The sequence below is a fragment of the Macaca thibetana genome, chromosome 11 (assembly GCF_024542745.1).
Source record: "Macaca thibetana thibetana isolate TM-01 chromosome 11, ASM2454274v1, whole genome shotgun sequence".
Taxonomy (NCBI): Eukaryota; Metazoa; Chordata; class Mammalia; order Primates; family Cercopithecidae; genus Macaca; species Macaca thibetana.
Genome location: NC_065588.1, coordinates 74,362,203 through 74,384,160, shown reverse-complemented (window position 1 = coordinate 74,384,160; position 21,958 = coordinate 74,362,203). Strand labels below are relative to the sequence as shown.

Here is a 21,958-nt window from a genome sequence, read left to right as displayed (position 1 = left end):
ATGAATACATAGATATTCTAAGGAATGCATATGGAGTCTTTAAAACTATGGTATATTATTAAAGAGGGTTTCTCAAATTAATGGCAGCCATTGTAAGTCTAAAAATAATAGCTACTCAGGTAGTTCATACGTTAATTAGCTGGAGTTAATCATTCTACAGTGCACATCTACTTCAGAACATCATGGTTTACACAATCAATATGCACAGTTTTATCTGTCAATTTAAAAAATAAAAATTAAATATTAAGGAAATTTAAAAAATTAAAAAACAAAATGCATACAGGCACAAGAAAGTACATTTGATGATAATTATTTCCTATTTCATTATTCAAAATATTTGATAAGCATACCATTTGTTGTATTTACAATTGAGAAAACCATTGAAGATATCACTCAGAGAGCCCACATGATGAAGATTATCAAGAATTATTACAACTGGGAGCTCCACTCCATTATTATCAGCACTGCATTGTTCAGCCAGGTTAGCTAGATATTGTTGCAATTCCTTTTAAAAAATGAAGAAAACAGATATGTCAATGATAAATTTATACTAATGTCAAGCTGTTAATATTTTAGAAATAGCATGCTTTGTCCTCTATTCAGTTTCTTTCATTAAAGTCATAGATTATTCAACTGAGGTAAAATCTTTCTCTACAAATCAAAAACCATATATTGCTGACAGAATAGATTTTTAAATAAAAGTGAGAAAAAGGAAAGCAATAGAAGATCCAGTACCAAACACCTGCAGCAAATATAAAATTATAAACAAGAAGGCATATTTCTCAGTGGTTTTCTCCCTGAAAGAAAAGCCAAAATGAGTTCTTAATATGAACTCTTATGATAAACCATACATATTGAGATTTTATTCTGAGTTTTGGTATTCAATGATAAAAGTAAATTTTAGCAACCTTAATATTTCAAGTATGAACTAAATTCAAAATGGCACTTCTGAGGTTCCACTAATATTTTTAGTATGTTAATTCCAATTCATGTAGATGGGGTATATCTAAAAATACAGCCATAGGACCTTGATAAAAGTACACTTATTATTTATTTATAATCTGCATGCAATTGTTGTAATTTTAAACAAAGACAAAATTAGTTATATTTCACCTGGTGAAATATAACATTAGCATTTAGCATCTCTTGAGTTTCTTGGTTCTTTTACAGGTATTATTCCTGTCTAATAGCTTTTAATCTAAATATGATAACCAGTTTGCTGATTGACTGCTCTCACAGATGGGTAGGCCAGGAACATAATTAGGTTTCTTAAAATTATCCTAATCAGTAAGAACATTTCCATAATATTTGCATATTTACAATGACATTTCCAATTTGCAAATCGTGCTCAGGGTTATAAAACAATTCCATGATTCTGGTTTCTGGCAGCCAGGTAAATATGTGAATTGCTCACTCTAGATGCAACCTCTCTCTGTCTGTAACACCACTGCTGAAATAAAAGTAGGAGATAAAACACAGGCCAGGATTTTGAGGCATTTAGTAAGTTTTATTCATGTTGAAATATAAAAATGTATTAAAGAAATAAAGTACTATTTGTTTTCTATTGAGCTAGTCACATAAAATAAATCTTGCCTAAGACAGAGAATGCAGAAAAATATGTTTAAAACTGTTGAATATTCTGGAGAATTCTATTTACTTTAAAAGAAAAAATAAAATTTATGTCAGTAATTTAGCTACATTAAGTCACTCATTCGTTTATAAAATATTTACTGTCTATCTGCTGCATTCATAGCCTTAGACCAAGCCCTGGGTATACAAAAATAGTGAAGTCTGATTCCTGCTATCAATGGACTGTAAGTTGGTTTAACATTTATTATGAACTGCATCAAGTACTTTTCTGGACATGGGGACTACAAAGGGTAATCAGGCTGTTTTCCCTGTAAGCTCTAAGAGTTGTCACATTAGGGACTTGAATTTAAATGATTTCAATATAATATCATAAATATATTAGGAGATAGGAGAACTCAAGGGAAGAGATTTAGCCTAGCTGCTGGGTGTCAAGAATGGTTTTCTGGAGGAGGTAACACTGGAGCCTGAGTGGGGTAGTAGGCACACAGGTAAATGATAATTTACAAAATGCAAGGTAAAACATTCCATGAGAGAAGATAAAGGAGGCATGTGGCCTATAGGAGGGAAAGAGATTAATTCCAACTGGAGCATCCTGCTGGCACCAAGGATTTAGAGATAAAACACAATTTCTGTCTTTCAGGAACTTAGAGTTGATAAGCAGAGAAGCAGGTCAGCAAGCCATTCACAATACAGTGTGCTAAGTGAAATGCACAAAACATTATAGGTAGACTTAATCCAGACTTAAGGTTCACAGAAAAACAGAGTACAGTGGTTAAAAGCGGGGGAAAAAAGATTGAAGTCTAAAGAATAAAAAGTGAAACCTGAAAAGTATAAGTGTATGATGTGTTTTGGGAAATAAGTGTTCTGTTGTTACAGAAAAATATAGTACATGCTAGTGGTGATGGCAATAAAAAAGAAAAAAAACACTTTGAATCCATGCAGAAGAAGTTGAATTTTATTATATAAACAAGTGTGAAACATTGATATGTTTCTTTGCTTCTTTGTTTTCAGTAGAGGAAAGCAATTTATTTATCCAAGGAAACAGAAATGTGAAAGATAGAAGAATTAATTAGAAATGGAAATAGCATTTAAGAAGCTTATTACCTTCCTGGAATAGAAGGTCAGGCATATACATATATAACTATAATTCACAGTCAAAATAATACATTACTTCAAAAATGTATAGATCAAAGATTTTGTTTGTAGTATGTAAAGATTGCTTGTAGTGTCTGGAAAAGGCATTGTGGGAGCACTATTATTTGCTATTATTCGCTTATTTTTAAGATTGGGTAATATCTTGATGCTTAAACATGAGAGAAGAGCTTTCCAAATACAGAATAATAATCAGTCAGAAACATGAAAATATGATACTCATGTAGGAAAAAAGCTAAGAATATGTGTTTTGTGAAAGGAAATGGTTGTAATGAAATTGTAAAGAAAACTTTGCAACCTTAAATGATTAGTAAGATCACTGGACATTTCCTGTTGGCAGTGAAGAAACATTCTTCTGCTGACCTGACTAAGTCATCACAATTGTGATTTAACATGTGGCGAGCATATTGAAAGGAAAAAGTGAGACCAGCCAAGAGAATACTGAAATTATTGAAGCCTAGAGATACTAAGGGACTGAACAAGGAACAGTGTGACGTTTTTGATCTAGTACAGAAATCAATAAAAAAAATTGAAAAATTTTAATTTGATCCGATTTTAATTATGAAAAGATATTCTATGTTCCATAAGGTGAATGAATATATTCCAAAAAAGAGAGAAGGGAAATTTAAAGGAAATTGTGTATCAAGCAGTTACAAAATAATTATAGAAATCCAAGAAATAGAGGAGGATGTTAATCTGGAGGGTGGTTGTGTTGGAAAGGAATGGAAGAGGATAAACTTATAATACATGTTTGGGGCTGCAATTGCCAATTCTCAACTTGTATATTTAGTAGGTGAATAGAAACATATGTGTAGGATGATAGAAAGCTTATAAATTTGGGATAGTGGGCATGGCTGATAGTGTTTAATTGAAGTCAATCACACAAGTCAACTTAAGTTGAAGCCATGAGAGTCATCCAAAGGAGAATAACAGTGAGAGAGAACAGAATAGTTCACTATAGAGAAAAACAATTACATTTACTGGGAAGAGAAGGAAGAGCAGAGAGGGGAAAAAAACTGAAAAGGAATTTACCAGGGAGTAGGAAACAAGGAGAAAATGATCATCATGAATGTCAGAAAGAGAGATAGACAGTGAGGAGGCACAAAAGAATTAAATTTCATACTTAGCAGGTCACTGGATCATTTTTGGACAATCAGAGCCTTTAGATTCTAATTCTAATGTGGCTTTCTTTCATCTCGAGAGGGTAGTAGATCCCTTGGGAATCTGATGGTAGGTATGAACCAATGGATGTAGAAACAGGCAAACACAAATACACTTTTTTCATACAGCTTAGGAGTTTTTCACAGATTCCCTGGAAATAACTTCATGATACCCACTCTAGCTTGATGAAAATGAAGTATTAGATTGAGACACTGATGTACTGGCATTAAAAGTCTTTTTTCCAGATCTAGTCAGGTAGAAGCAAACAGGCATATCTACCAGATGGGAGTTGGCAATGAGATGAATCCCATACTCTGAAACTACAGGTGGAACACCACAGTTACATAAAAGCAGTAGATCACTGCTTTCTCAGATGCTGACTCCAGACACAATAAAAAGGAATCTATCAAGTCCAGGTTTCTGATCTTTTCCAACCTAACATTACAAATGGCTTCAGCTGGCCGTGTATTCTCTACTAAATCCATCTCTAGCCTTCTGGGCCTACTATACTGAATGTCACAAAGTGTAATTGTTTATGTGTACTGCTCTCAATCAAAATATTCCAGCTGGCAGCTTGAGGGAGGGCTTGAAGTGTGGGAAGAGGAACAGAATGTAAAGTGCAGAGGTACCAAAAACATGAAAAGATGTTTTTCATTTGATGATTTGTTGTTCGAGTTTCTTCTTTTTTTTTGAATCAGTAAGTGCTTTTTGGATTTGTCTCTTCAGTGCTATCTATGGCACAGCATAAAATGCGTCAGCATTTACACAGCTCGTTTTCAGGAACAGGATTTCTTATTTCAGGCCTCATTAGCATTTGACTTCAGTAAATCTACGCTGTTGGTATCCCTAACACAATCTCAACTTGTCATCCCCTCTTTTTTTATATTTATCCTCACTTACCCTCACCCCCGACTCCCAAGAAAATACTGGGTATTCTCTGTCAATTTGGCAAAACTTGTCCAAATTTCCTGGCAATGAGTTTGTATTCAGCATTACTGATAGCTTGCTCATATCTTCAAACCATAAAGAATAACATAAAAAGATATATTTTTTTAGTTATACTTTGTGCTTTCTTGGGAATGAATGCTACTGTGATTTGTTCAAGAGTTTCTTCCTGGGCTGGGCGCAGCGGCTCATGCCGGTAATCCCAGCAGTTTGGAAAACTGAGGCGGGTGGGTCACGAGGTCAGGGGATTGAGACCATCCTGCTAACATGGTGAAACCCTGTCTCTACTAAAAATGAAAATAAAAAAATTAGCTGGGCATGGTGGTGGGCACCTGTAGTCCCAGCTACTCGGGAGGCTGAGGCAGAAGAATTGCTTGAACCCAAGAAGGGGAGGTTGCAGTGAGCTGAGATCGTGCCACTGCACTCCAGCTTGGGCAACAGAGCGAGACTCCATCTCAAAACAAAACAAAACAAAACAAAACAAAACAAAACAAAACAAAATTAATAAAATAAAAAAATAAAAAAATAAAAGAAGAGTTTCTTCCTATGACTGTTTCCTAGCATCATTAGCTCTGCCAATGCTTGGCAATGGTTTTCCCCTGCCCATTACTTTACAACAAAGTACTGAACTGACCTAATAATGGCACAAATGATTGTCCTCTGGAAAAGCAAAAAATAAGAGTGTTGGAAATATTTCATCAAAAAAGTTAATAGGACACTAACATGTTCTTAACAGAACATCTCTAAGCAATAAACTTTTCTTCCTAAGCTGAGATAGATAGATAGATAGATAGAGAGATAGATAGATAGATAGATATTTTTTAGGGAAAGCTATGTTTTAAAATTAATGGAATTTACCTATTTTGTTTTGGCATGTCAACTACATTCTAATGAAGCTTCATCTATTTAATTCAAAACTTGATTTTAAATGATCCTCAACTTTATCAAAATGTCATGGTCTCCTCCAATAAAACTATTTTCCTCTTATTTTCTAAACACTTTTTTGTTCCATAAAAGAAGTACCTTGTAAAGAGTTTTCTCATACCAACATTGAGGAAAAAACAAACACTGAGGATGACTAACAGGCCTTTCAAACCTTTCATATTTTTTGACAGAAAATATTTAACACTGTGCTAAAAGGCTTTTATATAAAGATATGAGAAGACAGAATTCACTGGAAGCATTAAACATGTCAGCTGAAGCAAACAGACAATTGTGCTCTTCCTACATTTGCTCAGAGAAGAGTCAAATATTCTACCTCAGGTTCTATGTCTTTCTTTAGATGGTGGTTCAACCACAATTTGAATAGGTTTGAGTTCCAAGGAAATATTCAGAATTTACGTATTGCATTTATTTAACTTTAAGAGATCTCATTGTGTTTTATGTACATTGTTGTTCTTGAAGGATACATATAAGACAGTTTTGAACAAAGATGTGTGTGTGTGTGTGCCCACACATGCACACTGTGCATATGTGTGTGTGTGTTTGTGAGAGAAATCTTCACCTGGAGCCAAGGGTTATAATTAAAAATTCCAAGCAACCCCTATGCTTGCTACTTGTGCTGTTCTCTCTGTCTCATACACACACAGACACACACAAGCACACACACATTTATTTAGTCTTTAGAATAGCCCTACTATTGTCCTCATTTTACAGGTGAGAAAATTAATACTTTTGGTTCATTAAGCTATATGCCTGGCTTATTTCAACAATCTAATGGGTTTGGGCTGCTCTTGGGAGTCACGTTTATTTCTGAAAATTTGCAGACTTAAGGTTTCTGAGAAACTGGGACAGTTTAGATCATTGAACCAGGTTATCCTTGAAAGAGTAATGCGACCTAGTATAATTGGGATTCCCTCAAGGTATTGCTTATAATAGTTGCAGTTCCCCAAGATAAACTTTTAAGTTTCATTGATTCAGACTTTAATAAATAATTACAGGTAAAACTAGGTTAGTGTTAAAAATATGTTAGCCATCAACTATTTCCTTTTTAGGATTTTTTATTTTACTCAGAAAATAAGAAAGTACTGGCTACGTTGTATAGGCCCTCATACCTTTCTAATATCTGAGTGTTCAGGCTGATTACTATGGCACATTAGACCTTAGTTGGTGGTGAAATTGAATGTTGTTAAGTTTCCTAAGGTTCCTAAACAAAGATTTTAGGGAGATGTGACATAAGCAAATTGCTGCTCCCAGAATTTCTGCTTGGAATATTCTAATTATTGCCAAATCTCCGCTGCTGCAAAACCCATGTTATTTCCTACTTATCTATTAATACCCAACAAACTATTACCCTTTATAAAGCTCTGATTCCTCCAAGCAAAGTTATTCTTTGTTGCTCATGCACAGACTTCTTTCTACTGTAACACTTACTAGGTGGATGTCTAAGAGAAACCATGAAATAGGGGCCCTGTCATATTATTCTGTATATTCCCAATGCCTTGTGGAGTACCTGATAACTGAATGTTACTGAAAATAGCAGTCTTGTTCAAATTCATGAAACAGAGTTTGGTCACTCACCAGGTTATAATTCTGGTAAAAAAAAAAAAAAAAAAAAAAAGATGGATATTCTTTTCCATGTAAAACATGGAAGTCTCTCAAAATCTTGTAATTTGATTGCTTAAAACACTTATGGATAAATTGCAGCTGTTCTCTTAGAATTCTGTAACATACCTTACTTGACTTGTGGTCCACATTAAAAGTGGCAATTGCATCCTCTGTTTTCTTCCTCCCAGATTTGGTTATTACATATTCAGCAAGTTTGTTTGCCAAATAGGTCTTTCCGGTACCACTCGGTCCTGAGAGTATAATTCTGTGATGCTCCATCAACAAGTTAAAGTACCTTTGGGTAATTGGTTTAGGAATCAGTGTATCAAAAACAAAACTGTCCAAACTATTTTCTTCTACCCCTGAAAGAAGAAACAAAAGAAAGAGCATGACTTATTGTTCTACATAAGCTAGAATTTAAAATATCATGCTAAACAGCAACAGCATTGTTAGTCACAGGAATAGAGTCCTTGCAAAATAATTTCCAGGTATTTCTATCCCACAAATATGTGTTGCCATTTCAAGGAAGAAAATGTATCAGTAATATGGGAGAGTGAACATCTAAACAAAAGCAAGCTGTTTCTTTTTCTTCAGACTTCACTCCACTGTCTACTTCTTGTTTTCACTTACGTTTCCAGAGAGAAATGGAAGCATTATAAATGCTATCATCACATCTTTTATTGAAGATGATTATCTTTGTTAAGAATAAATGTGAAGATTATACATACACACACCCATATATATATATATATATTCCAATGCCTTGTGTAGTACCTGATAACTGAATGTTACTGAAAAAATATATATATATGCCATATATATGTGTGTGTGTGTGTGTTCTTTCTTTTACTTTCTCTTCTCCCCATCTCCTTATTCTCTTCTATCTCTCATTATGCATCCTAGTTGTGCAATCACTTAAGCTTTTGAAGAATACAAATTGTTATGTTTGGCAAGGAATTAAGAAAGGAGTAACAGGCCGGGCGCAGTGGCTCAAGCCTGTAATCCCAGCACTTTGGGAGGCCGAGATGGGCGGATCACGAGGTCAGGAGATCGAGACCATCCTGGCTAACACGGTGAAACCCCGTCTCTACTAAGAAATACAAAAAATAGCCGGGCGAGGTGGCGGGCACCTGTAGTCCCAGCTACTCGGGAGGCTGAGGCCGGAGAATGGCGTGAACCCGGGAGGCGGAGCTTGCAGTGAGCTGAGATCCGGCCACTGCACTCTAGCCTGGGCTACAGAGCGAGACTCCGTCTCAAAAAAAAAAAAAAAAAAAAAAAAAAAAAAGGAGTAACAGTATCTCCTTTTACGAACCCAATTGCCTTCATCATAAAATCAAATATTGACAAATTCCTCTATTAATTCACAGTTTATACAGATGTATCCTGATTCTTTAACATAAATAAACAAGGAATTATGAAGACAAAGATGCTTCAGATATTACATTAGCCTATAATTAATCACATCATCTAAAGCAAAGAAAATTCTTAGAACTTTCCATCCTTGATTCTTAACTTCTATTCCCTATTCCTGGGGGGTATTTATTAGGTACACATATTTTAAAATCAGAGATATATCAATGAATATATTACTTTGGAATATACACTAAATGTTTTGAATCCTTCTGTAATGAAAAATGATAATGAAGAAAATCCAGAAGTTTGAAATTCCTAAATCACATTCCTTTTTGTGAGTCTTGAATCTTCAAATCCCAGAACCCAAAGAACTTAATTTCCTTAGATTCTAGTGTTTTTAGTAGGACTGTAGTATTTAATAGTTTTGGTATGAAATGAGTCATATTGATTTTTAAAATACTACAGAATTTTCAAATAGAAAAATTTAAAGGGAAACTGGCCAAAAAGGGGCAGGGGGGAGAATAAAGTGTTGCTAAAAATTATATTTCTGCCTTTCTTTTCATTTTCATTTTTACCTTTGAGGTTCACAGTGATGACGTTATTATCTCCAACAAGGTATCCACAAGGCAGCAATTCAGGCACTTCTAGGTTATGGGATCTAATTAAGTCTCCTATACAGTAGCTAGCAATGCAGTCAGAGCTCAGACCAAGGCTAGTGGATGTATCAATTCGGAATACATATTCCTACAATGGTACACACAAAAAATAAAGTCAAAACAGAGGTTCAACTCATCTACAACAAATACATAACTCACAGGGATATAGAGCTAGTTGTCAAGAATATTAGAAATGTGTAATATAAGAACTGTTAATATCAAATAGCACAAAGAGAAAGCTTTCCTTATTTGAGGAGAAGAAAACAAGATGTGTCTATGCTATCGAAGTTAAGGGAAACAATTAAACATATTTGAAAATTAATATTAGAGTGTCTTGCACAACATACCTTAAAGAGACGTCTTATTACACCATCTAAGACATCCCACTTGGTTTTTCCACTAACACCAATGGATCCTATCAAATATGCCTGAGACTTCTGATCCTAAATAAGAACAAAATAAAGTAAGATAAAATCCAACCGTGTATCTTTTTTATTACTATGTTTTCTACTAAAATTAGTTAATGTAGTTGTTGTTAAGACTAAACTATTTATTAAGCCTATGGCTTCTATAGTAATAGACATACATGGTGGATTATATAAAATAAAACATATTTCAGCCAACTAACCAACCAAACAAATAAAGTAACAGCAATAGCAACAGCAACAAGAAAGAAAGAGATGAGATAAAGCAGCATGTCAAGGAAAACTGATTCATGACCTGTTCTATAGAAGGCAAAGGTGAAGGAATCTGAAAGAATATTCTTGCATTATAAAGAGGTGGATACCTTCGTAAAGAGAAGAAGCTTGGTAGGAGGGAAATGGTGATAGAGACAGAACAGAACCATATTATATGAATTCTAGAACTTTATCTTACTATTTTGTGATCTTATCTTTGGTAAGTCCAAAACTCAGTTGTTTTATTAATTTTAATATAGAATCCAATTCTCACTTTAAAATGTGTTACCTATGATAATATAAGTATACCTACAAAACAGGTTCCATTTTGATTTTGTTAGAAGTTCTCTGTTTAAAAGACCTTGCCAGAGAAACCTACAGGATTCGTTTTATCAAGTAAGTAATTATTTTATAATAAAAATAATGGTTCCAAATCTATCTTTTTTATAGGATGGGATTTTGAGAAGTTTCTACATATATTAGAAAGGTAAATAATTCTGAATTTTTAGTCTGTCTAGAGCCTCTATTATGATGACCAGAAATGGTTAATGAAATAGTGATTATGATTCCAGTAGATACAATTAGATATTTGACATATAATCCTGGTTCTAGTCACCAAGTATGTTATCATTAAGGGGTGGTAGAATAATCACTGAGTCATGGGTTAGAAGATATGGATTCTATAACACATAATACCTACCACCTAATTAAGAAATGTGACCTTAGGTAAATCACTTAACTGGCTCAGACCCTCAATTTCTTAATCTGTAATATTTAGCACCATAAGGGTAAATGGTTATCACCATTATTCAGGTATAATCTGAGTTAGAATCTAATACCTTTTGCAGAATAAGTTGAGACATCCACAGCTGACGATTGTGATTTTTGTTACTATTGTTATGAAATGATATTTGTGTCTCCTCAAAATCCATACATCGAAGCCCTGACTTCCAAAGTGATGGTATTAGGAGATGAGGTCTTTGGGAGGTAATTGGGATTAAATGAGATCATAATGGTGGGACTTTCATGATGGGATTACTGGGTAAAGTAAACAATTTGGGATTTGTAGCCTTTCTCTCTTCCTACCTACAGACACTGAGGTGAGAGGAATTCCACCACCTGCAGTGCAAAAAGAGAGCCCTCACCAGGAACCAAATCAGCTAGCCCCTTGATCTTGGACTTGCTAGCCTCCAAAACTGTGAGAAAATAAATTTCTGTTGTTTAGGCCACCTACTCTGTTATTTTATTATGGAAGTCTAGGTAGAATAAGACAACTACTTTCATGGAAGCTTTTTTAGAAAAAAAAATGCTCAAAGGCACTGTCTGTTAGAATTACTGTGAACAGGAAATCTTACTTTTCAGTGTGTTTATAACCCAGTTAAAATTACTGCTTATGCAATACCTTATAAAAAGCTGCTTTTAAATTGAAGTTCGTTTATGTTTCACTAAGAGTATTACTGTCTCTCACAGAAAGACCCACTTGGGAAAAGTAGGTATACATCTGCAGCTGAAGCAGAAAGCTGACGGCATTGGAATCCTTGGAACATTGACTCAAGGTAAGAATTCACAAGTGCTATCTTATTTTTCAAACTTAAGTACTTCATTTTGAAATTCTAAAGAATTTTTATTTGCTTGATGTAAAAAAAATTGGATACTTAGAAATTTGTATTTTTGGCCACTCAACTAAAATTTTAACTTAAAATTTGTTTGTGTTGTTGTTTTAAGAAACGGTTAGAGTCAGAATGACATTGCCAAATTGAAGGCAACATTTTAATGCAAATGTTGGACCTTGCTTAAATAGACAAGTAACATCAATGGAATTTGTCCTACTGAGTTCAGTAGAATATATGTCTTTCTAATTTCTAGAATATTAACTTAGCTTACAGTCTTCCCTTTGTATAAATACCATATTGACAGCTCTAGAGACATGTTACCATACATAATAAACATTACCTATAACCAATAAGTGAAACCAACAGAATACGTCAGACAAGATGTTTGTCAAAGAAATAACTATTTTTTTTAAAGTTTTAGAAATGAAGGGCTGTTAATTTTGTTTTCAGTGAATGAATGTGAGGTACAACTACCACACATTTCTACCTCTATGATGATGTCATCTCTTTATTGTCCCTTTCATGTTTACATGATATATTAAGCTAATGCCAATCCACAATTGTTGTAGGATATTTACCAGATCAAATATTCACATATAAAATACATTTGACTCAGAGCAATTCTCCTTATTAGTATTAAAGAGTTTAAGATTAAAGAAGTACCTTTGCTCGACCATAGCCCTTGCTTATGGAGACTATAATTTTCACACTGCGGCCATCTTTATGTCCAGTTGCATCACCAGCATCATCTAGCAAAATATCTATCAAATTTTAAAAGAAAGACATACACAAAAGAGTAACATTAGCTCAGATTTGTTTACTGTCATTCTCTTCTCCCTCATAGTTTTTTATCTTTCAATGGGATTTGCTCCCCATTCTAGCCTAACTGGTTTGAAAAACCTCAGCTTTCAAGAAGATGAATTACTGTGGTTGGGCTAAAGTTTCAATCTAAGAATTTATTTCTGCTTGCAAAGATCTTCACTCAAGTGTTGGGCCACTCACTGCATTTAGATGAGGAAATAAGAGGTTTCTTTTTTCTATTACACACAGGTCTGAGTAATACCTGAGTAATATTTAGTCACCATTATAACCATGACAAAATGACAAGCCATCTGATTTTTCTATCCAATCTAAAATATCCAAGCTCAATATCCATGTAATTTATAAATGCAAAGGTGCTGAAATTGACTGTCAACTGAAATTATTTTCAAGCATTTGACATAGCCAGCTATATAACTACTCACCTTATCTTTATAATTATTAGGTACTGTTATTGACTTTCAACCATGGCATTATACTGGCATTATGATTGCTCTCCTGAATCCTTTATGCTAATAGTTTCAAAACCAAAATAGTATTTCGATTAATCAGCTAAGAGTTACAGAACCATGATAAAGCTAGCTAACCTTTCAAATATCAGCCTTTAAATGGTAATTAAAGATTAACTTTCAAAATACATTATACCAGATTAATTTCCAATTTGGAGAATTATTAAGGTAAACTATCACAAATATCTGTTTTCCTTTAATAACAATACTATCATAGAATCATGCTTAATATTAAGACACTGTTCTGTGGATAAATGAAACTCCCTTATACGCTAAAGAGCACATGTTCCTGGTGAAAAGAGCACTCAACTGCTCTGAAAATACATTTATAGAAAAAAAATGTTATGACTATAGCATCATAGAAATCAACACTGTAATAAGATGGCTTCCAAAAATAGAATCGTTTCTATTATCTTAATAATTAAGCATATGTAATTTTGAAAGTAAGCAATAAAAAATACTCTAAGATCATAACAATTAAAAGCAACTTTCAGAGCTTGAGAACGTTCAGAATTTTAGAGCTTTGCAATAAATTTTTAAATCATCAAAGATAATCTCCAGCACTGGAGCTTAATTATTTTCCCAAGTTCACATCTTAATAGTCTTTCACCTTTTCACCTACTCCACTCAAAAATAAAACTCTTCCTTAAGTGTCATTTTAATTACCTTGCTCCTTTTTTAGAAGTTTAGAGTGGTTTACCATTGGCTGTTCACATCTAGACTTCTGGTAGTTCATGATCAAATTACTTTAGTACTTGTCTTAATTACTTATAAATGCTCAAAAATATTTGACTAATATTTATTAAGCATAAATGGTATCAGAAATTTTGCTGTGTATTGGGAATGAATACCAAGATGAGAAAGAAAGAGAATTCATTGTTTTTTCTGGAGTATGTATTTCAGAATAGGTTATGCACTCTGCTAATATAAACTGGACAATGAAATAGAAACTAATTGAAGGGAGCCTGTTCTACATAGATAGGTCATCGTGGAAGGCTTCCTTGAAGAATTGGTATTTGGAGGTAAGACCAGAAGGCTGAGGAATGCTAGACAAGTGAAGAACCAGGGAAAAAGATTCAGTCAACAAAAACAAGTGCAAAACCCTGAGATGTGTGAGCTGGGTATGTTAAAGGAACAGAAAGATGTTTGGGGTAGCAGGACTGTAGAGACAAGGGGAGGGTGAGGAGTGATATGAAATGATGTGGATGGAAATAAGTAAGGACCAAATCACACATGGCTAAGTAGTCCATGGCAAAGGAGGTTGGCCTGATTGTTGATCCACATAAGCTGCTTAAATTTGCTTTGTAATATGTTATTCATTTCATGTCATATTTGCTTCTAAAAACTACACTTACAATATGAAATTTCTCCACACAATAGTAGGATAAATATTTACCAAAGATGAGTGAATAACTATACTTTGCTTTTATTATGTGGCTATTTAAAGCAAAATTAACATAACAGTGAAAAGTCCAGGTCCTGAATTCATCCAAGCCAGGGTTTGATTATTAGTTCTGCTGCTTACTAGTTTCATGATCTTGAACAAATTGTTATAGTCACTTTCCTAAGTCTTGGTTTCCTCAGCTGTAGAACAGGGCTTAAACAGCACCTTCCTGGTAGAGTTACTGAGAACATAAAAGATAATGCTTTTAAAGCACTTCATCCTCAGTGTTTACTAAGTTTTGCTTTTCTAACCATTATTTCTGTTTATTCTAACTCCTTCTATTGACTGTGGGCAGGTCACATCATGACTCTGAATCTCCCCAGTTCAGAATATATTGACAGGATGGTCACCTGATGAAACAACTCCAGGAAAAACTGCAAATTTAATGTGAGAGGCTTCTGTAGTTTTGTTTGTTTGTTTTTGTTTTGTTTTTTTTACTAGAAAATAAGTCATGGTCCTCTGTCTATATTTTGAAGAAAGAATTAAGGAGTTCTGCCATTCTGGCTATAATTAAGTAAAATTCTGGCCCAAAACTGAAGACTTCTCAAACGTCTGTCTTTACTGGATGCATGGAACATGCAATTAATATTTCAGGAACTAGATATTTGCCAATTATCCTCTCTCCTGCCTACTTTCTTTTGCTTAAGATTAATCATGAAACCTAGAAAGTCTCTCTGTTAAAAAGCCCCAGCATAAAGGCAGTTTTGATTCCCAAGTGTTGAACCCACTACACAAGAGTGAAAGTAATGAAAACAATATTCTAGTTGTGTGATTTAATTTTTTTTTTTAGTTCAGACATAAGTATCACTACTGAAAAATAATTAAGGAAATAAGATATATTAAAAATAACTTAGGGAATGGGTAAAAAAAAAGGTATTAAAAAAAGTAAAACTTGGCTTCTCCCAAAAAATTGCCTTAAATTCTTAATCATGGCCATCAATGTGTTAAGCCCAATAAACATAGAAATTGTAAATGTAAACTCTTTGATTTTATATTTATCTTTATGAGTTCTATTTCTCCTAGACATTAAGTTTTTTTATATATGTCTTTTTTCTAAACCACCTTCAGTATTAAACTTGCCTCCTTCAAATCTTACCATATTTCATAAAATAAAACAGAATTATATAAAAGGCAGTGAAATCCTACCATTAGTCTGACCTCTAAGGTACTGGCCCTTGTCTTTCGCTAGGAGCCAAGCCTAGGAATCCAGAAATGCATTGGTTACTATGAGATGTAGATCTTACTTCACTTCTCTGTCAGGTCCATCAGCAACAAGCCAACATAGAGGATGTTGTTCAGAACTGTCAGATTCTATACATTTAAACATTTGGGTTCTTTCTTTTGTAGGATATTTTATTGAGTGTGGATAATAATACTTTATGTACAATTTACACACTCAAATTACCATCCACTTCCATAGTCTTATTTTACCTAATGATCTATAAGTTCATTTAATTCTGAAATTTCTTGCTTTATACTTGACTTCTGACATACTTGATGCTTATTCTCAGAATTTATTTTCTTCCTCTGATCCCCACCAGAAGTTTATAAAATTTGTTTTCTTAAAGTACAGGGAGTGCCCACTTGTCTTTTACATATAAGATGAAGGTCATTATTTTATATTACAAAGAGCAGCCATAATAGCAGAATTTTTAACATTCTGCCTTTTTAGAAGAGGTGTGATTCATCGGAAATGTAATCAATATCAGCATGCCATGTCATTTCCCTTCTCCTCCTTCTGTATTTTAATATGATTTAAGGCAAGCAGTGTACTGTCTCCATTCTATAATGGAATCTAATGTTGGCTAGGAACATACATATTATTGGTTTCCAAGCGTCATCTGGTGGCCATGCTTTACAATTACCACAGATCCTCATGTAAATACTCCCTAGACTAAATTCTCTATCCTTGAAGTGATTCTCCTCAATGAACTGTTCCACAGAAACAGCTACACTTTATGCTTGAATGGTTCATCAGATATTAAGATGACATTAGTCATATGCTTCTATTTGCAATCGAATCAAAACTGTACCCTTGTTCCATCACTAATACTGTGTTCTTTTTGTTTGTTGGAAATTTAATAGAGCTGCAGACTGGGTGACAGAGTAGCATTATGTTCTGTCAGGGCAGTATCATGCAGGGTCATCGAGTCAAATTTAGAAAATAAGGACTGCTACACTTATAAATGGGTTTTGCACACTTAAAACAATAAAATTGTATGGGGTTATTATTATTATATCCATAAGTACTAATTATCATCACTGAGAGTATTATTTCTTCATCATCGAAATCATGGAGAAAGTACTTCCTAAGGAAAAGTGATTTCTTAAAAATATTATGAAGACCATATCTCTAAGATTGACTTTTGGATAGAGAATGTGCTTTTAAAATTATAACTAAGTGGACGAGATTTATAAGATCAAAATAGGACTATTTCTGAGAATTAGAGTATAACATTTTAATTTAAGAGTATGTAAAGTTCTCCAAATTCCAGGCTTCCCACCCGTTAACTTATGGGCATGCTGTGATTCAGCAAGCGTGTGCACTAAATTACCTGAGGTAACAGCCTCCGTGATGTTCAAATTATTTAGAGAAAGTCCTAATGACTGCCTGGAAGATGAAGAGGAGGTGCTGCTTGAGGATTCTGATGGTGGCCGAGTAGGCTTAGCTGTGTTACCAGTTTCTGCCTTCAACCGGTCATTTTCAGCCTTCAGTATTTCAATTTCATTCTGTCATGAAGATGGAAAACATGAAAAAAATTGAGTTGGTTTGATTGAGAAAATAGCCCTGAGTCTTTTATCATAGTTAATTAACTTGTTTGTTAAACAAAACATGTGGTAATATATTAAATAAACAAATATATGAAATAGGATTTCCTTCCCAAGAAGGAAATTTACCCCTTTTCTCTGTCAATCCAACCATTTGACATTTTTATCATTATTTTTTTGACTAAAGCATGTGTTTGAGAATTTTTCCAGGACTTGGTCTCATTTGAATTAAGAAAAATATGATGGAATCGTTCGTAACACTTCTCATTTTAAAGGTGATGTTAAAATTTATAAGCATATCATGCCATTTGTAATATTATTATAAATCCGTGGACAGTTGAAAAACAGAGCAAAACAAAAATAATGTAAATAAGGTGATTTAAAATCACTCCAGAATCATATCTAACATCTGAAAACGTTTTTTTTTTTTTTTTTTCCTTCCAATCGGGACACTAAGCTCATAAAAAACAACAAAAGCCTTTAGATGAACATATACAGTGGCAGATGAATCTGCTCAGCAATGAGCTTTTATTTTAGTCACCTGTGGTACCAAGTGATTACTGGTATACAATAATACAATGAAAACTGAGTCTGAGCACAGACTGGTTCTGAATTTAGCCTTTAGATGTTTTTTTAAAAAAATACAAAAGCTTTACTTTTACAGATGGCATTCCAAATCACTTTGACTTCCATATTCAGAGAGCTTGTGTTGAATTTCTACAGTTTCCTCATTACTTTTGTATTTCAATAGAAAACTGGCGAGAAAGTATGTGAAAATCAGATTTCAAAAGAACAGGCAAAAAAGTCAAAATAAAAGTAAACGATGGAAAAGTGAAGAAGCAAGAATTGCAGTAGCTTCTCTAAAAACTTAGCTCTCAACCTGAATCCAATCACTAGTACAGTATCCTGAATGGTTCTTGACTACAACTTGCCAGTTTTCACTCCCACTTCCAAACTTGGATTTGACAAAATTCTCAATTCAGTACTAAGAAATGAGTTGCAAAGATTTAATAAACAGAGTACATTTCTAAGGTGGGTTTCCAAGCGGAATTTGTTCTGTGTTAACCAAAAGAACAGAATAAGCAGCATTTTTTTTATTTGTTTGTTTCTCCATTTTATTCCTTGAAAGTGCTTCAGTACCAACCTGCATCCGGTTCATGGCTTCCCGGATCTGATCAAGATGATGAGCAGAGCTGAGGGCCTCCAGCCGAATATCTGTTAATTTTAATTCCTTTTCTCTGAGCTCGCTCTTCAGCTGCAGAATTATCTCTGCCTCAGCTTCTGTGCATTCACAGATCCTGAAGAAGGAAACAAACAAAATCAGTGGTCTGGGGAAGCCAGATGATTAAGTAAAGCACTGCCTCTTTTAAAGGCTGAACTGCAATATTATCCAGCAGGTACAGATATGGTGTGCTGCTGGCAAAACCTAGAGAAAAGGAGAAAGAGTTTTACAAACAGTTATGCATTCACAGGTTCAAAACACAAATAGCTTTTTCTTTTAATCGTTTTTTTTTTCTATTTTTTAAAGTTTTAAAGTCTTACCAGGTATAAAGTGATCCTAAAAATGCTTTTATTGGTGATATTTATAGGCAGAAAAGTCATAGATTACTACATTTCATTTCAACATTTTCAAGGGACTTAAACCTCTGCAACATGTGACTATACTTTTATAAAAGCAGTTATTACATTCTTAAAATGTTGATTTCTTTTGTAAAATTGTCCGAAAAGTTTTGAAACAACACTGTCTTTAAGTTAGCATAAAAATCCAATATAAATATTGTAGAAAATAAATTAGAGAGATTATTTTTGGACATTTAAATAATAGGTGAGTATATAACCTTCCTATTAGGCTCAGCTGATTTAGGAGATCACAGCTAAATCACAGGTTTCAACCCCTACTAGCAGGCTAGCTGAGGGTTGTTTGAAGGAAACACATTGTATCCTTGTTGTGTTGTTTTATTGTTTTGTGGACAGCTTTGCAGGAAATTTGCCAAAAAAATTGTTTTATATTAACTAACATATTTTCCATTTAAAATCTGAGAACTAGTTTACTGGCCACAAAATGACAGTGATATGTTCTTCCTTTCTGCATAAATGATACAATTATGTAGGCAAAGCACAGTGGCCCTGTTCTATATGAGTTCTATGCTAGTTGTTGTCATGGGCATACAAGGATATTAGATTTAAATAGTAAACAACACAGATTATCTCACCAGAACACTTTTCTATATTTGAAATGTGTTCGTTCTTGTACAGTAGTCCCCCACAATTAGAGTTTATCCACAATTTTAGTTTCTGTGGTTTAAGTTACCTATAGTCAAATATGGTCCAAAAATATTACAGTAGTTTGGGCTGGGTGCGGTGGCTCGCACCTGTAATCCCAGCACTTTGGGAGGCCGAGGCAGATGAATCACTTGAGGTCAGGGGTTCGAGACCAGCCTGGCCAACATGGTGAAACCCTGTCTCTACTAAAAATACAAAAAATTAGCCAGGTGTGGTGGTGCACACCTGTAATCCCAGCTACTCAGGAGGTTGAGACAGGAGAATCGCTTGAACCCGGGAGGCAGAGGTTACAGTGAGCCGAGATCTTGACATTGCATTCCAGCTTGGGTGACAGAGTGAGACTTTGTTTCAAAAAAAAATTACACTATTTTGAGGAAGATAGAGACCACATTAATATAACTATTATCACAAAATATTGTTGTAATTGTTATATTATTGCTGTTAATCACTTATTGTGCCTAATTTTTAAATTAAATTTTATCATATGTAGGCATGCATTTATAGAAAAAAAAAACATAGTATACATAGGGCTCGGTACTATCTATGGTTTCAGGCATCCACTGGGAGTCTTGGAAAGTATCCCTGGTGGATAAGGGGGGGGGCTACTGTACTACCAAAAAGTGGGCTATCATAAAAATGCTAGGTTAGATTAACTAGTAGAATCAAAGAAAACTGGATTGCAGGTTGATTTTAGGAAACCAAATTTTAGTTGAAAAAACAGAAAGAGAAGGTATTTATTGTTGAAATGCATGTGAGTGATTTTAGAAAAAGCAAAAGCAAACACTACTTAGGTTAGAACCTGGGTCTTTGCAGTTTTCATGCATCACACTCCACTTTACCGAGATCTATGCTTGTAGATCACAGGGCCATTTTGTCGTTTCTTTGGTGGCCAGACAAGGGGTGACCTGTATGTACATACAGTTAGACAGATACATGGACAAATGCCCATGAAAAGAAGTGAGAATCATGATTCAGAAAACTGGAGAATGAGATCAAGAAACACTTAAATTGTAACATACGAAAATGAAAAAGAAAAATGAAAATGAAAGAAACCAATGAAGGAGAAATATGAAAAGAGAAACTAATGCTGTCCATCATTCTCAGGAAAATCAGAAAATAATTGGTACAGATATGGTTAGAACATAAATATGGCCTTCATCTAAAATTGTTTTTTAAAAATATTTCTGCATTTTGCAGAAGGAGCAACTTACGCGGAAGCAGATTGTGAGGGCTTCATGGATGCTGAGCTACAGTCACCAGCGTTATGGGGCAACTTGGGGGATGCTGGAAGGGATGAATCAGTAAGCTCTTCAATGTCGGAATGTGATGAAGGAGGCTTGGTGGACTTTTTCTTCCCAAAGGCTTGTTTGAAAGAACTTCTCAGCTGAAAGAAGGACAGAAATTACCCTTCTTGTCTATTTGCACTTGGAGAGCTTTTGCTTTGGGGCGTTAGTTTGCAGATGCCATCCTAGCCACTGCCTGGGGTCAGTATGTACAAGCAGAGGATTAACAATTGCAGCACAGTATCTCTAAAAAAAAAATGATACCGTGTTTTGTGTGTTCATTTTATTCTTGTATTAATCCAGCGCAGCGCAAACATGGAAGGCTTTTAAATAGTGCAAGGTCAAGGGCATGGCTGTCAGAGCACTCATTTAAAACTAAGTACCTTGAAGGGATCTCCATTCCCAATGCTTCTCTCTTCAAGGCAATTTGTTTTAAATGGCCACTTTAGCGCTACAATCAAGTCATGTTCTGCTGACAGTACAAACTTAAAAAGCAAAATGAAACCAAATTCACCTAACACTTCATTAATTGTGATTTTCTATTCAAATTTTCCAATCCCAGACTACTCAAAACCAGAATTGGTATCCCCTACAGTTCTATTCAGAAAGTGGTTTTACATCTCTTTAAAATTTGAGATTAAAATGAAAAGACACAAAGAAAAGACATACAAGGTAATCTGTTTTAAAAGGTATAAAAGCCTACTGCCAAAATGAATAGCATTCATGCCAAGGTAGAGTTTTTTTATAGATGCATGCCAAATTGTCCACGGTTTATATTCACCTCACTTCCTCTAGAGTTCACCTTGCAGAAACATGAAAGAGTGTGGAATTACAAATCAAGGGAATGAAGGCTGATCAGTATTTTAAAATATTACCTGTATAAACATTTTTTAAGACAAAAAGATATTTCTTTCATTATTTGTAGAAAGCACTCCAGTAAAATCCTCTGATAATTATGTCTGGATTTCATAAAGAGTTGTATTTACTCAAAATCTACCTTTGTTTTTTTTTTGGTATTAAAAGAAATCATTAACTCCATTGTTTTTAAGTTTTTTGCAGTAACAGGATCTTCCCTTCGGCTATTTAGCTATTGATCAATATAATAAATTATGTCTCTAGCAAACTTAAGGTACAGTTCTGTTAAAGTGCATTTCTAT

General features: G+C 34.2%; 1 protein-coding gene across 9 annotated transcripts in view; it reads right to left on the bottom strand.

Annotated features, from left to right (window-relative positions):
* The window catches only part of NAV3 (neuron navigator 3), an 890,032-nt gene that overhangs the window by 15,651 nt on the left and 852,423 nt on the right, over positions 1–21,958 (bottom strand). For 7 of the 9 annotated variants that reach the window (XM_050749287.1, XM_050749288.1, XM_050749281.1 and 4 more), the window contains 9 exons: positions 21,583–21,603; positions 20,730–20,902; positions 18,380–18,533; positions 17,022–17,196; positions 12,358–12,455; positions 9,752–9,847; positions 9,324–9,492; positions 7,522–7,757; positions 351–505 (listed from right to left, as the gene is read on the bottom strand). In XM_050749287.1, coding sequence (XP_050605244.1) covers positions 351–505; positions 7,522–7,757; positions 9,324–9,492; positions 9,752–9,847; positions 12,358–12,455; positions 17,022–17,196; positions 18,380–18,533; positions 20,730–20,902; positions 21,583–21,603 — 1,277 coding nt within the window. The remainder of the gene's footprint in view (positions 1–350; positions 506–7,521; positions 7,758–9,323; positions 9,493–9,751; positions 9,848–12,357; positions 12,456–17,021; positions 17,197–18,379; positions 18,534–20,729; positions 20,903–21,582; positions 21,604–21,958) is intronic. The other 2 variants (XM_050749282.1, XM_050749285.1) reach the window with 1 other exon arrangement.